Source organism: Diuraphis noxia, unplaced genomic scaffold (genome assembly GCF_037042655.1).
Source record: "Diuraphis noxia isolate RWA-SAM2 unplaced genomic scaffold, SU_Dnox_SAM2 contig0002, whole genome shotgun sequence".
Taxonomy (NCBI): domain Eukaryota; kingdom Metazoa; phylum Arthropoda; class Insecta; order Hemiptera; family Aphididae; genus Diuraphis; species Diuraphis noxia.
This window is the reverse complement of record NW_028301712.1, coordinates 81,913,365-81,935,100: the sequence shown is the minus strand read 5'-3', so window position 1 is coordinate 81,935,100 and position 21,736 is coordinate 81,913,365. Positions and strand designations below refer to the sequence as shown.

At 29.6% G+C, this 21,736-nt stretch overlaps 1 protein-coding gene across 1 annotated transcript; it reads left to right on the top strand.

The window, feature by feature from the left end:
• Positions 1-14,072: 14,072 nt before the first annotated feature.
• LOC107173019 (protein odr-4 homolog) lies at positions 14,073-18,441 on the top strand. Its single transcript, XM_089220653.1, has 10 exons — positions 14,073-14,718; positions 15,170-15,307; positions 15,398-15,547; positions 15,648-15,841; positions 15,914-16,100; positions 16,172-16,324; positions 16,408-16,539; positions 17,585-17,675; positions 17,751-17,936; positions 18,118-18,441. The coding sequence occupies exons 2-10, from the start codon at positions 15,212-15,214 to the stop codon at positions 18,270-18,272; spliced, it is 1,344 nt and encodes a 447-aa protein (XP_089076779.1). The 5' UTR covers positions 14,073-14,718; positions 15,170-15,211; the 3' UTR covers positions 18,273-18,441.
• The last annotated feature ends 3,295 nt before the right edge of the window (positions 18,442-21,736 follow it).

Genomic DNA, 21,736 nt, shown 5'->3' with positions numbered 1-21,736 from the left:
ATTACTCCGCAGCCTCCTCGACGGCACGGTGACCAATACGCGCGCCCGTAAGTTTATACATAATAATAATAATATTATCAACTAATATTATTCTCTACGCGCACCGCAAATGTTGTGTATAATACCTACTTTAATATTGTACTCGTAGGGTACGATGTTATTATTATTATTATTATTATTATTATTACTATCGTTTCGGCGGAGAATATTACGACGGTATATTATTATAATATACGTGTGTAGGTACGTTGTAGGTGTTCTACGCTTCTACGCGAGCGTTTCGATCGGCGTCCCGACTCCCGAGTCTCCCTCCCCGACAACACTCTCACCCACACGCCCGCGCGTCATCGTATAATAATAACGATAATATCATATTATATTATATGTATGTAGTATGTACGTGCACGTAGCTGTAAGGTCTACTGCATTGTTATATTGTGAGACCGTATTTATTATTGTATATTTGTATGATATTTTATAACTAAACAGTGGCAATCGCATTGCGCGATACCACATGAGTCTGAGTCATGACAAATGACACGAAAAAATAAAAAATATTATATAATATAGATATTATAGGGTGTTTCGCGTATATAGTTTTCAAGTCTATGTTATTCGTTTCTCATTGAGTATATGATTGTGTACTGCGTGGTAATCAGTTATTTGTAAATTTTTTAACAATTTAGCCCAAAAATTACGTTTAAATCACAGTTAATATTATTAACATTAAAAATATTTTATATTATATTAGAGAAGTATTATGTTCAAAAATTTCATATTGTATAATATAATGTACCAAAGATGCACTATTGCACTTTATATAATTACATGTAACATGCAACGTGTTTAATATTGTAATGAGCGATCATGCGTGGCACACTGGTGCGAGATTTACCACAGGTTCATAGGCGGGAATCCTTAGACATTTCTAAGGGGGGGGGGGGCTAAATTAATTTAAAAAAAACTATATTCAATTAAAATCACATTTCAAATGAAACCTGATAAAAAAAATTGGGGCGGGGGCTAAGCCTCCCCCCGATTTCCACCTATGCACAGGTTGTACCCCGAATGTTGGCTAACATCAACTTACGAATATATTTTGACATTATACTATTTTGAACTAAAGTTAGGTATAATATATTATATTTACTAACACCACAAAATGATTATTTATTAATTATTAGTGAAGGTATAGCCAGACCGGCCAGTGGCATAACTACGATTTTAGAACCCTTAGGATTACACTTTCTGAGGCCTCTTAAATTTTTAAAAATAAACTAAATATGATAACTCTTCAGTCTTCACTATTTAAAGTTGAAATTTATTTCAATAATACCAAAATAATATTATTTTGTTGCGAAATCTAACATTTTAAGAAAAAACGGTATTTTTGGATAGGCTAGGGCCACCTTGTGCACCCAGTTTTTGTCAATGTGTAGAGGTGTCTTAGCTCAGCTAGTCAGCTCCAATTTCCGATAGAATATATTATACATGTATATGTATCCCCTCCACCAAATATTTAAAAAAATAACGATAACTCTTACAGGCATCAATTATCACGGGGGGCTCATCTCACTTCTCAGAGAGTGCAGAATTTTAAATTAGTATTACAATTTTTTTTCAAGTTTAAAACCGACGACACCACAGAAACTGATTTCGTATTACTTCTACGGCGCATATATGTTATATAGGTAGGTAACTATACTTACGAAAAAGTGCTAAGATATATAATGTATTTTATTGCACATATATTATATATATATATATATATATATATATAATATTACCTTCAAAATGACATAATTTTAAAAAAAAATTAATCATTATGAATGTGTTTATTATGATATTATAAATATTATGAATTGTAGTTTTCGTATGCGTCACTTTGAATATAATACTATTTTAATTACTATTTTCGTGTTATCTGCAGTTAATGCGTTTTAAAACTAATCACTATTGGGAACAAAATGCTTTCATTATTATTTATTTTATAATATTGTATTTTTAATTTTTATACACATTGGTACATAAAGCACTGAGCGCCAAGCGGCATGTACCTGCTGAAATATATTCCTATTATATAGAGACATAGAGTTATTCCTACATTTAATTCATATAGGTATTACTGTATTAGGTACTTAATAAGTTCAAACAAATATAAAATAATATCGTCTAATATTGGTGTGTGTGTACGGCGATCGTACAGACACACAAACAAAAAGATCGACGAATTCTTACTACAATAGTTTATTTCTATTCAAACATTACTTACAAATCGCTCGCGTACTAGGATGGCTGATGACTGACTAGGGGTCGTCTATGTCGCCTATATTTATTAAAAATGAAACAGGTTCTAGAATGTTCGCGACCCGGCACGCCACCGCACGACGGTTCGCGAACATTCGTTAAGCCGATAATAATAATAATAATACTCTAATTTACGTACGCTCCCAACAGCTCGGCCTTCCTGACTTTTGTTCGTCCCGAACATGGAACTATACAGTAAACTGTTAAATCTTATACAAAATAAACATACAAATACAAAATAAATGTAAAAATACAAAATCATATAAAAATACAAAATCATTACACCAATATATCTGACACAAAATATATATATAAAATCATTATGCCTACATATCTTACACAATAAATATAAAAAAAAAAAAAATAAATACAATACATATTATATTACACGTTTACATAATCAACATAAGTACTGCGTAAGGAAAGAAAGAGAAAAAAAAACTGATACGCTATGGTATGTTTGCCATTTTTACCCAACTTTTCATTTGGTCAGGACCAATTATACCTTCATACGGCCTTTGAGTAACTTGGTTACCTTCAATATCTCCGACAACATATCTATCATGATCTAGTACTTTTCTCACGACATATGGTCCTTTAAATTTAGGTATGAGTTTTTTATTCACGCCAAGAGTCACATCAACATTCTTTATCATGACATAATCACCAACATTATATTTTATAGGCTCCTTATGACTATCATTATAATATTCTTCGCTTTTCGTTTGTGTCTTAACAATTTGTTCGGACGCTTTTCCTCGGATCTCCAGCAAATCAAATTTATTTTCATTTATTTCCTCTAACACATGTCTCAGTTCATCATTCACATCTCCTACTTGATTAATACCAAACAACAATCTACTAGGTGTTTGTCCGGTCGATCTATGTACGGTGTTATTTATTGCAAACTCAACTTTATATATAACTCTGTCCCACTCGTCATTCGGTTCTGCGATTTTTGCTAACATTGGCACTATTGAACGGTTGACGACCTCAACCTGACCATTTGCTCTAGGTGTCCCGGTTGCTATCAACACATGTTCAATGGATTCCGACACCAAAAATGTTTTAAAGTCATTTGACGTGAAGGCAGTACCTCTGTCGGAAATAAGACGTTTTGGTTTTGAATAGGAACAAAAATATCCTTTTAAATGTGATACCACTTCTTCAGTTTTTGTCGTCTTACTCGGATAACATCGTACGAACTTAGAAAAACTATCAATAACGACCAAAATAAATTTATTATTATTTTTAGTTTTTTCTAACGGTCCTAAGTGATCAACATGAATAGTTAAGAACGGGCGGTCACCTTTCGGAATGCTATGTAAATACCCCTCGCGTTTGCCTGCTATCGGTGAATATTCTATGCACTTCAAACAATTACGTACATAATTACGAACTTTTAATTTCATTTCGGGAAACCAATATATTCGCCTAACATTTTCAATCACTTTTTCTACTCCTACGTGTGCCATGTCATCGTGGCAACTCCGAATTACATTATTTTCCATAGTTTGTGGTACGTAAAACAACAACTTATCTTTCTCTTTGCGATAAACTAGACCTTCTCGCAATTCAAATTTTTTATCACTTCTAACCTGTAAATTATTTCGAATTTTTACAATATTTTCGTCTATTCCTTGTTTTATCGCCAATATTTGTTCAAAAGTATTGGCTTCCAAAATTAAAATATTATGGCACCTACTCAACGCGTCAACGTGTCCCATTCCCGTTCCAGGTCGATGAATAATTTCAAAATCATAATTTTGCAATAAAAGAGCCCATCTGGATATTCTGGGATTAATAGTCTGCTTGTCCAATGTTAACCTTAAGCTATTACAATCTGTCACAATTTTAAAATGTATTCCAGCTAAGTAAACATGAAATCGTTTAATTGAATACACTACTGCTAAACATTCTAATTCAAAGCTATGATAACGAGATTCGGCCTCTGTCGTACGTTGACTAAAGTAAAACACTGGGTGGAGTTTCCCGGTCGACTGCCTTTGTAACAGTACTGAGCCATAACCATACGAACTAGCGTCACAGTGTAATTCTGTTTCAGCTGACGGGGAATATATACTAAGTATGGGCGTTTCGGACAATTTTTTCTTTAACGTATCGAACGAACATTGTTCAGCTTCACCGAAAACAAATTGAGTGTCTTTCTTCAGTAAATTGTGTAACGGTTTAGCAACTAACGAAAAATTGGATATGAATCGTCGGAAATAACTGGCTAATCCGATAAACTGTCGTACCTGTTTTTGATTCTTGGGGACAGGATAATTTGTAACGGAATCTATATTTCTAGGACTAGGACGTACACCTGATTCATTTATCACATATCCTAAGTACTCTATACTATCATACAAAAATGAACATTTATCTAACCGAAACTTCAAATCGAACTTGGCTGCGAGGTTAAACACTTTTTTTAAAATAATGAAATGATCTAGAACAGTTTCCGTCGCGATTAATATGTCGTCCATATACAGTATTATCTCTTCTTTATCAATTAAATCGGCAAAAATCTGTTGTGTAAATCTCGAAAAAACTTTAGGTGCATTTGCCAATCCAAACGGCATTTTTAAATATTCGAACTGCCCTAACGGCGTTACGAAAGAGGTAAACGGGACGGACTTCTCATTCATCCTAACATGATGGAACCCATTTTTTAAATCTATGTGCGAAAAATATTTTTTATTTTTCAATTTATCGATTTGGTCGTCAATAAGAGGTGCAGGAAAATTGTCTTTGACGGTGATTTTATTTAACTCACGATAGTCTACGCATAACCTAATATCACCTGTTTTCTTTCGTACGAGTACAATTGGACTGCTGTATGGACTTCTACTTGGCCTAATCACACCCTCTTTCAACAAATCACTTATTATAGCTTTTAATTTTTCTCTATCACTATATGATATGCGTCGCGCTCTGTAGGAAATAGGTTGATCGTGTTTAAGTACTAATTTCATCTCTAAATTCGGGTCAGTACTATCCTGTACACATCGTTTACCTAAAACATACTCACTTTTGTATAACTCTACCAATTCACTTACATACGTAAATTCCATTTTCGGGTTCACATTCAATTTTTCTTTCACACTCTCAAACTCGTGCTCATAATCCACACACAAAATTTGGTATAAACCGTCTGTCACTTTTGCTTGATTAACGTCATTGATTAAATTCAATCTTACAACACCATTTTGGAAACACAAACTTACACCTGGTTTAGTAATAAAATCTCTACCTAATATAGCATTCATTACCATAGTGTTTTCAGGTACAATATAAAAACGTAACTTAAATCTATTATCATTAATAACAATTTCGGTTTCAAAAATACCTAACAATTCTAACTTTGTACCGTTTATACCAGAAAAATTACAATCATTTTCCAACGGTTTAATAACATCATAATTATAAGGTAACAACTCACGTTTTAGTAGACTAATCGGGCTTCCGGTATCAATGATCGCAGCGAACGTAATTCCACACGACGTGTCTTGGTCCACGGGAAAACTGCACTCGCAAACAACTTCATACGGCTTCGGGTGATCCTGTTCTGGTTTCGGTCGTTCTTGATTCACATTCATCACTCCGGAATCTCCTTCTGTTGTTGTACCACCTTTCAATGCATCTTCGCGTTTCGTCGACGTTGTGCGCGTCAGACTCGGGCACTTCGAACGTTGGTGCGTGGTTGACCCGCACTGATAACAAGCGCCTTTCTCAATACGTGGTTTCGTACACGACGATGCAATGTGTGACTTTGAGCCACAATTAAAACAAATTTTAACAGGTCCGCCAGCATTTGAGCTCGGAGCAGTGGTCTGTCGAGATCCTGAAGTACGCGTAAACGTGGGCGTCCTAGGGATTTGTTGTTCTTTCGGCGTTGACGTAAGTTGTCTTATGCGTAACGCGCGTGACGCGTCCAAACGTTCGAAACTAACAACATCATTTAACAATTCGTCGACATCTGCGTGGTCGCGGCTTAACAAATGCACGCTTAACTCTTTTGAATACAGACCTTCGAGCACTTGCATTTTCGTCTCTTGAAAACTTAATTCAAGTAACGAACACAAATGAACCTTTTCGTGAAAATATTCGAGCACATTTTCACTTTTGCGTTGGACACGACGTACCATTTCTTTCCATCTGTCTCCGATTGAAACTTTTCCAACAAAAGTCCGTTTAAACTGCGTTTCAAACTCGATCCAACTTACGATTTTTCGTGACGAAAACCAATGCTTGGCAGGTCCTTCCAGATTCGTGCGCACCGACTGCAACTTAAAGTTGTCGGGCCATTGATTTAAATTAGCTACACTGTTGACGGTATTCAGCCAATCAAGAGCTTGAAATCCAGGATTTAGTCCGTCAAATACAGGTATAGACTTATGAAAATCCGGTGCGAACGTTATTTCGTTTGTCGACTTTGTCTGTTGCATATTCAACAGCTCCATTAACATACGGTTTTGAACCATCAATGTCTCCAACATTTGCTTCGTGTCTACCGTAGGTTCAACATTCTGAGGTGCAGCCGCTCCATTTGCACCAGTGTCATTCGACGACGTACTTCCGGTCGCCGGTGTCGAAATCGGTTCTTCACCCTTTCCTGACGAACTCATACTTTCTACTTGTTGACCGCTTACTGAACGACTTGCTGCTAACGTACGTGATCTCGTAACTACGCCCTGACTTTCGTTGGTCATGTGTCAAACGACGCTCACTGTTTGACACAGACTAAAAACTTACGGTTGACTGCGGTATCGTACGGACTACGGAGGTGCGTAAATTAATGAATTTCATTAAAACGTACCCCACACCTGAGCTGGTGTGTGTGTACGGCGATCGTACAGACACACAAACAAAAAGATCGACGAATTCTTACTACAATAGTTTATTTCTATTCAAACATTACTTACAAATCGCTCGCGTACTAGGATGGCTGATGACTGACTAGGGGTCGTCTATGTCGCCTATATTTATTAAAAATGAAACAGGTTCTAGAATGTTCGCGACCCGGCACGCCACCGCACGACGGTTCGCGAACATTCGTTAAGCCGATAATAATAATAATAATACTCTAATTTACGTACGCTCCCAACAATATGTTGTATATTGTCTACTTGTATAGTTGTATGTATACCAAGAAATATTAAGTGAAAATAACAAATTACACGAAGGAATCAACTTGTCATTATTGAAGTATAAACTTTTAACATCAATTATGATGAAATAAGTACTTATACTGTTGAAACGTATTGAACGTATATGGACTAGAAATGAAAATGAATATTAATAACCGAATACATTGATTTTATTTTAATATAGTTTTATAGTTATAACTCTAATATCCGTTTTGGGAATTTATGTCGTTTAATTGACTACAAAAATTATGTGTAAGACACAAAAATTACACTGCTTCCATGAACCATTCTTGTCGTTCATAAAATTCAATCTTATTAATAAATTGACAATGAAAAAAAAACCTTGGTGTTGAATTAACTATCATTAATAATTTTATTATAATCGCCTAGAACACCTAAACTAATACTCCATAGATTTCAATTAAATATATTTAAAAAAAAATAGTAACTACCCTAGGCTCTAATGCATTCATCAAATATTTGATTTGTATTTGTTGTAAATAATCTTCTAAAAAGAGTTTCAATACGTGTTTATTAAAATTTTAAACTATGAAATATTATGATTATGAATAATAAAGAATAAATTTAAATGTATTGGTCATTATTACAATTAATACAAGCACAATAGTTATAACTTATAAGTTATTGTCTGTAGTGCTATCTAGTGGTTATTGTTAAGTATAATGAATTGATAATATTATCTGTGATAAATTGATAAATTCCTTCACAAGTCTCTATATTTAGATTCAAATCTAAATATATAACCCAGTATATTTTAATCTCCGGACATCCCTCAAAATTTGGCCAAATAATCTACATAATAATTTATCCTACTACATATAAATTACAAAATACTATAATTAAGTGAAAAAGTCCATTAGTATATTAAGTAAAAATAAATATGACCTATCATTAAATTTATGAAATAATTTTAAGCAGCGAAAAAAATGTCATAATGTAACAATTATAAGCACCCGAAGATGGGGCAAGCTGTGGAATTTGCAGGAGCCTATTGATATGGATTATGACAACGATAAATTGTTTGTTAAAACCTTGTTTCAATGTATAATGAACATTTTTAGCTGAAATTTGTTACTTGAAGATTGACCATTACAATGCTTGATATTTTTATCTGAAAAAATGTTTTCTAATTTTCATAGAATAACATAAAAATCATCTGATATTTTACTTTAAACTTAATTTTTATGTAATGCATATTCAATATTGTCAATATGAAATAAATTATGGAATTTCAAAAAAAAATTATTATTTTCATTTTTCAAATTAATAGCCTTCTTTTGTAACAAAACACATCAATAACTTGGTCCATATTGATGTTATTCAGTTGACTTTTTGAAAAGTTGTGATTTATATTACAAAATTCTAGCTTGGTATAAGCGGTTTTTAAAATTATTGTTTTTTGATAACAGTGTGTTATTACTAATTATATAATACTGACATATTTGGGTTTAAACAATAATAGCATACCTTGACTCTATGGGTAGGGCATATTTTAGATTTTATTGTTAGGCAGAATGATAATTTTTTAATTTATACCAATATTTAATGTAGAAAAGTGCATCTGTGCATGTGACATATCCCACATTTGCATAGGATAAATCATAATTTACTAAAAGATGTACATCCCCTTGCTAATAATTATGGCCCACATATTGTGCACAATATCCAAAATAAATAATTATTATTCATATAATATATATAGCCATATAGGTAATATTAAATAATATTTGATCACTAAGTAATTCAATAATTGTATTTTGTAAATTATGAATAACCATATTCATATTTAGCCCAAACCACAAATTAAAATATACTTTATATGTACATATATATTAATTCGTGGTTCAAACATATACCTAAATAATTATCTAAGAACTATAACTTATAAGTACGCAATTAAAACTTGAAAATTATTAGTGTTTTCAGCTGAGATCAAATTTTCTATATTGCACTAATTGATCAAAGAGAGAAAACAAAATACAGTTTACTGACATATCCCTCTTAATATTTACATTTGTACATTACTGTATTTTGTAATACTACCTACCATAATATTATCTATTTGATTTTAGCTAGGAATATTGCCTTAAGGACATTTTTCATCATTCAATATTTCCTGTGAAGGAACAGGCTCAGTGTTGATCACACGCACTATATTCGAGATTACTGATTAAGAGCTATCCTAAATAAATAAATACAATTGATGATTTTGCACGTTGAGTTGGGCCATTATTATATAAATTGAAAGTTGAAAGTATATTGTAAATTAAAATATTATACTTCTTTAATTTTTTTAGAAAAATTCTCATCAAGTAAACTGTTAATCATCCGAAAGAATTATATAGATCAAAAAAATCATACACTGAATGTCTGTACTTAATTTAACATTTATTTACTAAGAGATAAAACCAAAACCTACTATCGAAAAATATCATGCTATAAATACAAACTTATACTTTTAAGTTAATTATGATTAACTCAATAACATGACTTTCTCGTTTAAATTTATACATATGAATGCATAGGTATTATATAAATACTAAAATACATATTGTTGAATTAAAAATTACTTAAATTATTAATTAATTAATATGCAGAAACTAAAACTGAAAAAAAAAATCATAATTTATATTAAGTTAAAACAAAGCAACTCATTTAATCTTGATATTTTCAATGTATGTGCTATGTATAGTATGTGTTAATAAAATTAGGATACTCAATTTGTTATTTCTTGTTTCACCAATACAGCAACAAGGTTACACCTTAGTACCTGACTATATGAGACAATCACAGACTACAACAATGAATTGATAATAATTTAATTGCCAAGCTGTTATAGTACCTACTGCACTAATAGTTAATAATAAAAAAAAAATTATAATAATTTTTTATTATAGTCGACTAGGAAGTTAGATTTAATTTTAGAATAAAAAAAAAGTATGCTTTACAAATTTTTAGTGCTGAAGTAAAGTAAAGAAAAAAATGTAAATATTAGCTACAACAGTTTTTTATAGTTGACATCAGCTTTAGCTATAAAATTTAATATATTATCATTTACAAAAATAACTTTCAAAATATTATTCCATTTATTCCATTGTTGATCATCAATTTAGGTACCTAATTAAATAATTTAGTGTAACCATCATGTAGGTAGCCAGATAGGTGCCTACTTACTTTTTAGTTTTAACTGCGAGTATTGTTAAAAAAAAAACTGTAGTGGTCTACTTTGCGAATGGTTTATAATGTTTATACAGAGAAGACGTAAAATGTCAGACTAAATGATATAAATGGTCATATTATTTGAAGAAAATATTATTGTTGATCATATTTCTAAAGATATGAATGATGATTTGTCAATTCCTATCGGTAGCATTAGTAATCATGTATTTCTGTATTAGTGAATCGTGTTTTTATTTTTTAAATTATGAGTAAATCTAATATTGGTTTTACCATTGACAAAATAGAAGGAATAAACACATACATATATGCAATGTCACAATAATTTCCTATACTTTTTTCATTAATTTATTAATTTTCTTCTCTATACTAACATTACTAACAATCCACTAGCTGGTATTGCCAGTCTATAAAAATATTTGAAAAAAATATAAAGTTGATTCGGCTACACGCTGGTGTTACCTTTAAGAGGACGTTACACCCGCATGTGTTGTCTCCGTCTTACAAGTGCGTAACATTGCAAAAACTGTTTTGCGCCGGAAAGAACCGAGAAAGATACAGTAATAACTAAAAAACGAAATTTTCACCACATAAAGAGGAGAATTTTATCTGTGCAATATCGTTTTTATTTTTTCGATATCGGAACTACAAAAAAAGTTATTCATACTTAAAAAACTCAAAATTAATGTATTATAAAACAATAAGATTTTTTTTTGTATAAGTGATATCGAAAAAATAAAAACAATATTGCACAGACAAAATTCTCCTTTTTATGTGATGAAAATTTCGTTTCTTAGTTATAACTGTATCTTTCTCGGTTTTTATTCCCGTGTGAAACAGTTTTTGCAATGTACACACTTGTAAGACGGAGACAACACATGCGGGTAAAACGTCCTCTTAAGTACCCAAATCACACGATTTACTTGTAAATTAACTTAACTGTACAATAATGATAAAAAGCTAAGTTAAAACAATACAAAATTTAACTGAAGTTAAAAAGTTTAAAAAAAATGATTTAAATACTATATGTATATTATTTAAAATATGTATCTATAAATAAATGTAAATATATTATGTATAATATATTTTTATGCATGGGCTTTTTTTCCGGGGTGTACTTTTTGTTTGGGTTTTTTTCCATGGGATTTTTTTTGGGGGGTTTTTTTCCGTGATTCAAATTCACCACTTTATTAATTTGTACCATATTATAAATTTTTAAAAATTGTATGTTAAATGTATTTTCTCAATAAATTGCATAGTTTTGTATATTTTCAAATTTTTTACTGCATATTTTACCGCATATTATAGTACTTTTTAGTGCATAAATTTCCGAGCTTTATTTATTATATTGTAATCCACTAAATTTATAAAACAATAAATAGCTAGTTGTAGTTACTAGCAGTCTGAATTGCAAATACTGTTTTAAATACCTTTAAAAAAATTATTCCTAACCCGCGTTAATGGTTTTCAGACATTTCAAACCTGGCCCAATCATAGAGGCGAAAAACAATATTTATTTAAAATTTTAATATCAACCCATGTCATAAATAATAATATTATTAATTACCTAGATTTTTAAATCATGATCTGATAACGTTAACGTTTATCCATGAACCATTAATATCTATTATCTATTATCTAATATCTATGGAGTATTGCGAGTATGCCAGTATTGGAGTCAAGCCTCAAGAGAAGTTGAATAGAATAAACAAGTTGTGAGTCGACTCATTAATAACTGAGCTGAGTTGAACGATTCGACTCGGTAGAATTAGTTGAATTTCCCATCCCTATGACAATCACAAAATGTGTCCAAGAGCGGTGAGAGCTAGTACCAGCCGGTGCCTTGGACTGTCGTCTGCCACCAGTTCCCGGATGGACCACTCGGGTTCTTCATATGTGTGTTTGCAGAACCATTTTCTTTAAAAGTCAAAACAAGCTTATAGATGTTGTAAAAATTGAATTACATGCAGTGTTTTTGTTTTAACGAAATATAACTTATACTTAATAGCATATTATGGAAATTTATAAATCTAGCTATTGAATTAATTTTAGCCCTAACATGTGTGCCCAAGTTCGATCCGAAACTATTTTTCAAGATTAAAATAAATTTCAAACAATTTACGTAGTAGTTTATCACAGGGAAACCTTAATACTTTTTATTTTATTATCTAATATAAAAAAATAAGATGTGAATTTACTAGTAACAAGAAACTGAATTTTTAAGTAAATTTTAACGTTCTATAGCAAATGGATAGTTGAACTAAAATACAAAATTTAATGAATCATTAACTATATTTATATACCTACCTAAATTTAATATATTATGTTTAATAATTTGTAAATTTATTGATGCGTATACGTAGCAGTGGCGTATTTAGAAATTAATTTCGGGAGGAAGGGGTTACAAAAAATAATAATATTTAAACACTCCCTCTTAAATTCTAATTAGTTATGTCGGTACCAACCATAAATGTCAAGAGGAGATGACCCCCCTTAATACGCCACTGATGCGTGGACTATATATTGTTAGTTATTTGTTTGGTATTAATGGGCCGGTAAAATATTGATCATGACTGACTGAAATCGTCTGGCTGGCCGCCTGGCCCTGGTTCATTATCTTCATATTACCAGGTATTTATTAGTTTTCTACGCATATCACACACATGAGTACACAGTGGCGTGCTGTGGGTGGGCGATTAGGGGTTATATCCGGCATTGTCTTTATTTTCCGACCTACAGAAAACAACTTATTGGTTATAAGAGCTGTTTTAGAGCCATTACTATTAATACTTTTTATTCGAAATTACTAAGTTGTTATTAACAAAAAGTTATTGTAAAATATATAATTATTCATAACATCCCTCCATCGAAAATTTCTGGCCACGCCACTGTGAGTACATGAACATGATATAAGGTAGATAAATTCAAATTAATTAGTCATGATATTTTACTATTTATGACCATCATGGACTAAACGAATCCGTAAAATCATAATATAATTGCTATTTGCTTTGTGATTATCATTATTCATTAAAAAATATTATCTATACGTGGTTGAAATATATTTGTGTAATTCCACTGAATATATTGGGCCCGCGTAAAAATCAAGATAATAATTACCGGTACATGTACTATTCAGGGCAGAATTTGTCTAGGAATAACTGATGGATAAATAATAAGTCGTGGGAAAAATAATAGAAATAATATAATAATCAATAAATCAATATAGAACTATTTTCGATATGCGATATTATGTTTATATTATTTATGCATAAAACAAGATGTACCATTTCTGTGGTAAACACAGCCTCTGTGGGTGGCGTAAATAACTCTTATCAATTTTTTCAATAACGTGTGCAGTCATATTATCAAAATATCAAATGCTCAGCCCTATGCAATTATTACGATTAAAGATCAAGTCAACGCCCCACGTTAGATTATATCGTAGTTCGAGCCCTTAACATTTAAATCTTATACGATTCTATAAAAAAAAAAATAGACGTATTCAAATCCCAAGTCCGTGCTTCTATTATCGATTATCTATCATACTTTCATTTCGATTTTACGCACAATCAAAGATGTATCATTAATCTTGATTTTACGCCATAAATTTACTATACTATTCTTATTAAAACTTATTGAACTAAATGGACAAGTAGATGACATTTAGTACTTAAATACGTTACACCTTAACACCCTACGTAGTACGTACTACATCTGACTTTCAATTTCCACGATAGACTGAAGTCCAAGTCTATTACCAGTGTGACGCTGTGTACGACGTTACTACTCATTACTATCTACCAACAGACCAGCTGGTTGTCCAGGCATCCAGCACTCGTTACAAAACTACTACCACATCAGCACAAAAAAATACCTGATGAAATTTGAATAGAGACCTTATTTTGATTATAGCACGATTAAAGATATATATTTATGTATTATTATCTATAGATATATTGTATTGATTGTGTGTTGTGTTATGCTATAAAATATTGAGGATAACCGTGGATTAAAGCATTATAGCCTATAGGTAATAGGCATAAGCATAACGTATAAGGTATGTTATTTAATTTTTATTGTAATATATTGTTACAGATAATATTATATTATAGTTAATTATCTAATATCTATATCTGAGAACTTAGATCATATACTAGTATATGATCTAAGTCTGAGTTCTATTGTATTAAGACAAATATATAAAAATATTGAATTGTTTTACTTAATAAATTATTTAAACCTAGAATATAATATAGATTCAAGATAGCCAAAATTTAATTATGCATTATAAACAAGACCACAATATAACAATTTCATAATTTCATTAGAAGACTCTTAGTTGTTTTAGGTAGTGTCTTTACCAACTATTATCATTTCATTATATTGTACATTTTTATTCTTTATTCAGTAAAGTAAACATTCAATTTATGTAAGACACGTAAAATATAAATATTATTATGTTCTGATAATTATTTATTATTTATATTGAGTAAATATTGTTGGTTTAGAATTTTGAAAAATAACAACGGATTGTGTTTATCAGTTGGAAAATGACAACCAAAGTATTTATTGAAGAACATTTAGATAATTATCTGAAAAGTTTAGTTAAAGGACAGTTGTTCATTCCAGGAGTAATTATTGGACAAGTGAGTTATTACTTAATTACTTAAGTTATTTTATTAATTGTATGTACCTATACTTACCAAGTAATTTATTCATTTACATTTTTTAATTAGGTCATAGGTAACAACTATCATGTTGTCCATTTATCAGCAATGACCATATGGAATGAAGATATACAAAATAATAAAATTGATGTTCTGTCTTACAAAACTCTTTCTGATCTTTTAGCCAATAGTGATACAATATTCCAAAAGTCTTTAGAAGTAATATAATAAGGATTCTAAATATTATTGAAAGATTTAAATAAAGTATTTACTATTAAGTAAATAAATATATTTTATGTATTTATATATTATAATGTAGGTAGCAACATTATTACCAGGAGGTTCACATGTACTTGGTTTATTTTTTATTGTTCCACAAGATTTGAAAAGTATTCAACCAATAGATATTGATTTTTATGAATTTAATAATGAATTAAATGCAAATATGTTGTACAAAAAAACCAATGAAACATGGAATTACTTAATTTTAAACTATTCAACTGTCAACAAAAAGTAAATATTGTAAATCCAATAGTTATTTAAATATATATTTTTGTATCATAATATTTATATTTAAATTTTTAGATCATATTGTTACTCAGTTGATTTCAACCGTTTAAATGGTACTGAAAAAACTACTTACAAGGCCGTAGATACAGTTTTTGGTACATTCAATAATGATTGGGTAACTCTTATCGGAACATTTAATTTTGGAGCATTAGAAAGAATAAATGTAGGTGGTGGACCAAAAGCATTATTTTCTATTCGTAACGTATGTATTTATATATTTAAACATATTTTTACTATGAAAGGCTATTACACTATTGTACATATAATTTTTAGAGTTTATTAGATAAATTGGAATCTGTATTAAATGAATCAGTCTATACTTTTAATGGATGTGTATGTGATGAAAATAAAACCCTTAAAAATTTTGAATGTGATGACATTGATAATTTATTGAAAAATGTTGTTAAGATTGAATTTTATAGAGAGGTTTGTAATATTATTTAATGTTTCCACATTATACACATATTTAGTTTATTTAAAATATAGAAAAATTGTGTATAATATTTTAGGTTGATTTGGGAAATGAATGTAAAAATTCTTCACTTAAGGTAAAAAGAGGAAAAGGTAAGATTTTTATGTCTGGCCTATGCAGTGTTGCTGTACCATTTAATCGTAATGGTACCATTAAGGATGCCATAAAGGTATGGACATTAATTATTTTTAATAATATAATATATATTATATTATTTTATCTATATTATATATTGATAAAATAAAATAATTATTTTTTACAATTTTAACAATACTAGATAATTATTTATTCATAATATCTCAATATTCATTATTTTATGACAAATTTAAACCAGAATATTGTAAAAGCTATTAAGTTATTGTGTTTATTGACCATACAATTATTGTAGAAATTGAACGCATTGAAGGATATTTTGTGAATTTCTTAATACGTTTGCTGTGGGATGACACTTCGAGGTGTCATTTCTATCGTTCCCATATGCGGATGATGCCTTAAGGCGTCATTTATACATTTATTTTCAACTATTTTTAATTTTGCCAGCGTGGCGTTTTAATCTTGTTTTTTTTGGCCAGCGTTGTTACAATACATATTACTGTATATGTGTGTGCAATCCGTATCTCAAATTTTCTATTTTTAAGTCTATGATAAAACTTGAACGGAGAATACTTTTATATTATTATTATAAAATAAAAATGTTTGATAATTTGTACACAATTGTTTTATAACTAATATTGTAATAAAGTATTAAAGTATTTGAGTGATAATTATTTTAATTTATATATTTATACCATGACGTCCAACGGCATCAAACAGTGTCTGGTTAAAGAATTATTCAGTAACGCTAATGACACCCATAGGCTCACACAAAAAAAACCACGAACATTTGACCAGCACCGGGGAATGGGTATACAAAAATCAAGCTGCAGCAAACGTTGTTAAAATTATTTAATAAGTAATATTGTCTAACTTAACCATTAACGGGAATAGGAGACACCCCCTTTTTGCCAAGTCTCCTAATTCAAAATGTAGTAATTTGTATTAAGCTTGAACATATATTTAGAAAATATTATTTATTGTCATTAAAAATGTGTCTTTGATTTATGTTTTATGTAAGTAATTATAATTAAACTAGTAAACAAAACAATTAATATATTTTATAATTAAATATCAATATTTTATAATTTTTAACCTTATACAAAAATGTATTATTGTAGGCTATTCACGAAGATGCCATGCAGACATTTGCAACTCGTTTAAAAATGCATTTGGAATCAATGGTTGAAGAAGAATCTATTGAAGAAGAAGGTTGTAATAGACATATATTTTATAATAATTAAAAATATAACATTTTATTAATACAATATTTTCCATTCATTTCAGATGGAGATGCAAATATTGTACATGAAACTCCACGTCGAATATTAATTATAAAGACTGAAGGTTCTAGATTTGCATTCAGTGATTATGTATTTCCTGGTGAAACTTCGCAAGAAGCATTATATGTGGCTGGAGAAATATTGAATCTTCCTGAAGACAAAATAGAATTATATGATGTGTTGGAAAAAGGTTAGTGTTTCTTGAAATAATGTAATTTGTATTCAAAACAAGATTTTTTTGATACTTTGATTAAAGAAAAGTAATTGTTTTGCTTTTCTCAGAAAATTGATATCTATATTTGTTAAATTATAATATTTACTTTTTACAATTTGAAACAATCATTCTTAACATGATATTAATGTGTTTAAAGGACGACATTCATATTATGAGACACTGCCAGACATTGATAATAGTCCACCACAAGATGCAAATACTTCAACGTCAAACAATGGGCTTATTTATTTCTCCTATGCTGCTTTGATATTGGCTATCTTAGCATACTTCATTAAACAGATTTTTGTGTGAATTATATTAACGGGAAGCTTATGCAACTGTAAAAAATAACATTCCTTAATTTTTTATTATATTTTTTTGATTTTGATTTTAAGTTTATTTTAAATTAAAATGATTTTTTGAACAAATGTATATTTAAAATGTTAAGTTTGACCAATTAAAGAATTAATATGAGATGTTACATGTGTTTCGTAAATCATTCGCACAAATTATAATAGTAAAAACCAGTGGCGGCTTGAACTCTTTTCCCCTCAAATCACGTTTAATATTTTTACACCACAAACCCTAAAATTATTTATTTCTGTGCACTATCTGTTGAATACTCATATACGACTATATATTATATTTATTATTTAAATTACCAGCCTGTAAAAATAGTGCAGTCTACCTTTTCCAACCATGAGACCCATGCACCCATTAATATTTTTGTGAATCACATGATTTAAATATACCCTCTTCGAGCTGCCATTGGTGAATACTATACACTTTCTAATAGATATTTCTATTTTTAAGGGATAACAATTTATTTATTTTCTTTATACGACAAATATTAGTGCAGTAAAATTATTAAAACAAATCTTCTGAGGCAGTCACTTATTTATAAATCTGAAGTGGGTAGGAGAAGAAAATTTTTCTTAGAGTAAATATAATTCAAATTTTAGTTCATAATATATTATAAATAAGATTTGATAAAAATAGTTACAAATTAATTTTTATTTTTATTTTATGAAGTATAAGACTAATATAAATTTTAATTTAATATATGTTTATATTTAATATTTTCTACTAATTTACAATAGTAATATACTTTGTAATTATTAGCAACCCTATAAATAAACAAAAAATCATATTTTAAATTTAAAAAAATTTATTTATTACCTTATATAGTTATAGGCCATATAGAGCCATAAAGGCTTAAAAAATAATCTATAAACACTCGATATAGGTCTCAAGGAATAACTTTTACTGAAAACAGTTCAGTAGGTTTTGAGTCTATTTACTTTAGATAAACCAATTTGGGTAAAATATATAAAACAGAGAAGAAGATATTTGACCCGTGAACTTCATCACCCAAAATTAAATTAAATCTTTGATATATTTAGCTGTCCCCCATGCACATCATAGCAAAAATAAATCTGATGTCATAATTGTCCTTAATATTGTTAGACGCACTCTTAATTAAATGCAACGCAATTTATTGGTATACTAATGATTTATTGGACTCGGAAAAAAAAACAATCTAATAACACTATGGAATGGTACATATTGCACAGGAATAAACGTAAAACTCAAAACGCTTCGACGCTCGCTAGACAACTATTGTTTTTTTTTAAATCAGTTCCCACTGCTCATCATCTCTCATCCACACTCACTGTGTAAATATATTTAATTAATGTTGCCAACAATATGATTTGTATTTAAATATTAATTTTAAAGAACTTCAGAGTAAATACAATTTTTTGTTTTCTAACCATCTAGTAATAAACTGATATTACGGTTTACCTATCTTGATAATCCCGTATTTAGCTATGCACGTGAGAAACAGTCAACTTGTAAATCGATACATACATATAATTGAAAATGTTTGGCCTTAAGCGGCTTAAGCCTTATTAATTGTAATAGAAATTGAAACTAATAGGGAATTCAAGTCTCCTAAACAAGAAAGGTAAATCAGTAGGAATCATACGCATATAGAGTATTAATGCAATTTATCCTGCTGTTCAGGTTGCTGATGACCCAGTAAGTATAGTAGCTTCAATATTATCATCACGAATAATTTTAATTTGTAGTTTCACATCATGGCATAATTTTGGAGGGTTTAAATGACATTATATTATAGGCATTCCAATTTTAAGTTGTAGGTTATGTGGGGAAACCCAGCAGCCAGCAGGATTAAGTGAATTCAAAAATTCTTGTGAGTAGTGAACAGTGTCTTCTGTACTTATATCATCATCAGTTGATCGATACTCTTTAGTTTTTCTTCTTATGTGATCTACAATAATATTGTTAATTCCAGTTGCAGGTATGTTTCGAGGTGTTATAATTGCTTTTTCACTAAGCCAGAAGAATGGTTTCTGTAAAAGATCATCAATATTGGAATTGATCTTCGAAATAAAATCAGTTATAGTTTTTGGAATCTTGCCTAATTTTGAATCGACAGTTATACATCCATTGGCGCAAATACGGGGGTGCCAGGGGTGCTTAGCATCCTCAAGTCTTAAATTAGCACCCCCAAATTATTTTGAATTAAAAATTTTGTTTTAAGTGTAATTTTGCATTTAGAATGAATTATTTCCCGTTTATATTGGTAATGCAATAATTTTTACTAAAAATGTCGTTTTCGTATACTGCATGCAATGTCTATCGGAATGATGATTTATTGATATGAGAATAATGATATAAGCTAAAATTATTTAGTTTGATAGTATAGAAATGTTCAGCCATCTATTCTTAGTAGTTTTTTAATATGATGTTTTTGATTCAGTGACAACTTCACTGATATTAAATTATTTTATTTTATTATTATTTCCATTTTTCTGCACAAATACCAACAATTAATTAATTCAATGTCAAGTAATAAATGTAATATTTTATATTATTCACATTATATTACTTGTTTCAATATTTCCAGTACATTTAAATTGGGTAAAATAAAAAAAAAAAGCAGGTAAGTGGGTATCGCTCTGCTGTACATTAGGGGGTGGGGTGGACGTCTGACTAGGGTAGGTTAAATTTGAATGCAATGATAAGTATCATTGTATACGAAAAACGATTCTGAACGGAGATGATTTATCTATCTAGGGTATATTATAGATTATTAAAAATTTTCAAATCTTAGATTTAAAAAGAAATTTTTGTATGAATTTCTATCTTAAAATAATTTGCGAATTTTCGTGATTTTTACGTGTGTTGTCAAAATTAAAATTTAAATGCTTGTAAAAAAAAATGGAACTATGCATTTCTTTTATTTTTCAACTGCTATTGTGAAAATATTTTAGGAGCTTTGTATTAAATTTTCAAATCTTAGATATAAAAGGAAATTTTTTTATGAATTTCAAGAATAAAATAATTTACGAATTTTCGTGATTTTTACGTATGTTGTCAAAATTAAATTCGAATGCATGTAAAAGAATTTGTGGCTATGTATTTCTTTTATTTTTCAATCGCTAGCTATTGTAAAAATATATTATGAGCCTTGTATTAAATTCTCAAATCTTAGATATAAAAGGAAAATTTTTTATGAATTTCTAGGATAAAATAATTTACGAATTTTCGTGATTTTTACGTATGTTGTCAAAAATTAAATTTTGAATACATGTAAAAAAAAATTGTGGCAATATATTTCTTTTATTTTTCAACTGCTATTGTAAAAATATGATAGGAACCTTGAATTAAATTTTCAAATCTTAGATTTAAAAAGAAAAACTTTTATGAATTTCTATCTAAGATAATTTGAACATTGCCGTAATTTTTAC

Coding starts and splice junctions, on each gene's coding strand:
- LOC107173019 (XM_089220653.1), top strand. CDS start 15,212: ATGACAACCAAAGTATTTATTGAAGAACATTTAGATAATTATCTGAAA. Junction 15,842..15,913: donor TATTCAACTGTCAACAAAAA/GTAAATATTGTA, acceptor TTAAATTTTTAG/ATCATATTGTTACTCAGTTG. Junction 16,325..16,407: donor AGATTGAATTTTATAGAGAG/GTTTGTAATATT, acceptor ATAATATTTTAG/GTTGATTTGGGAAATGAATG.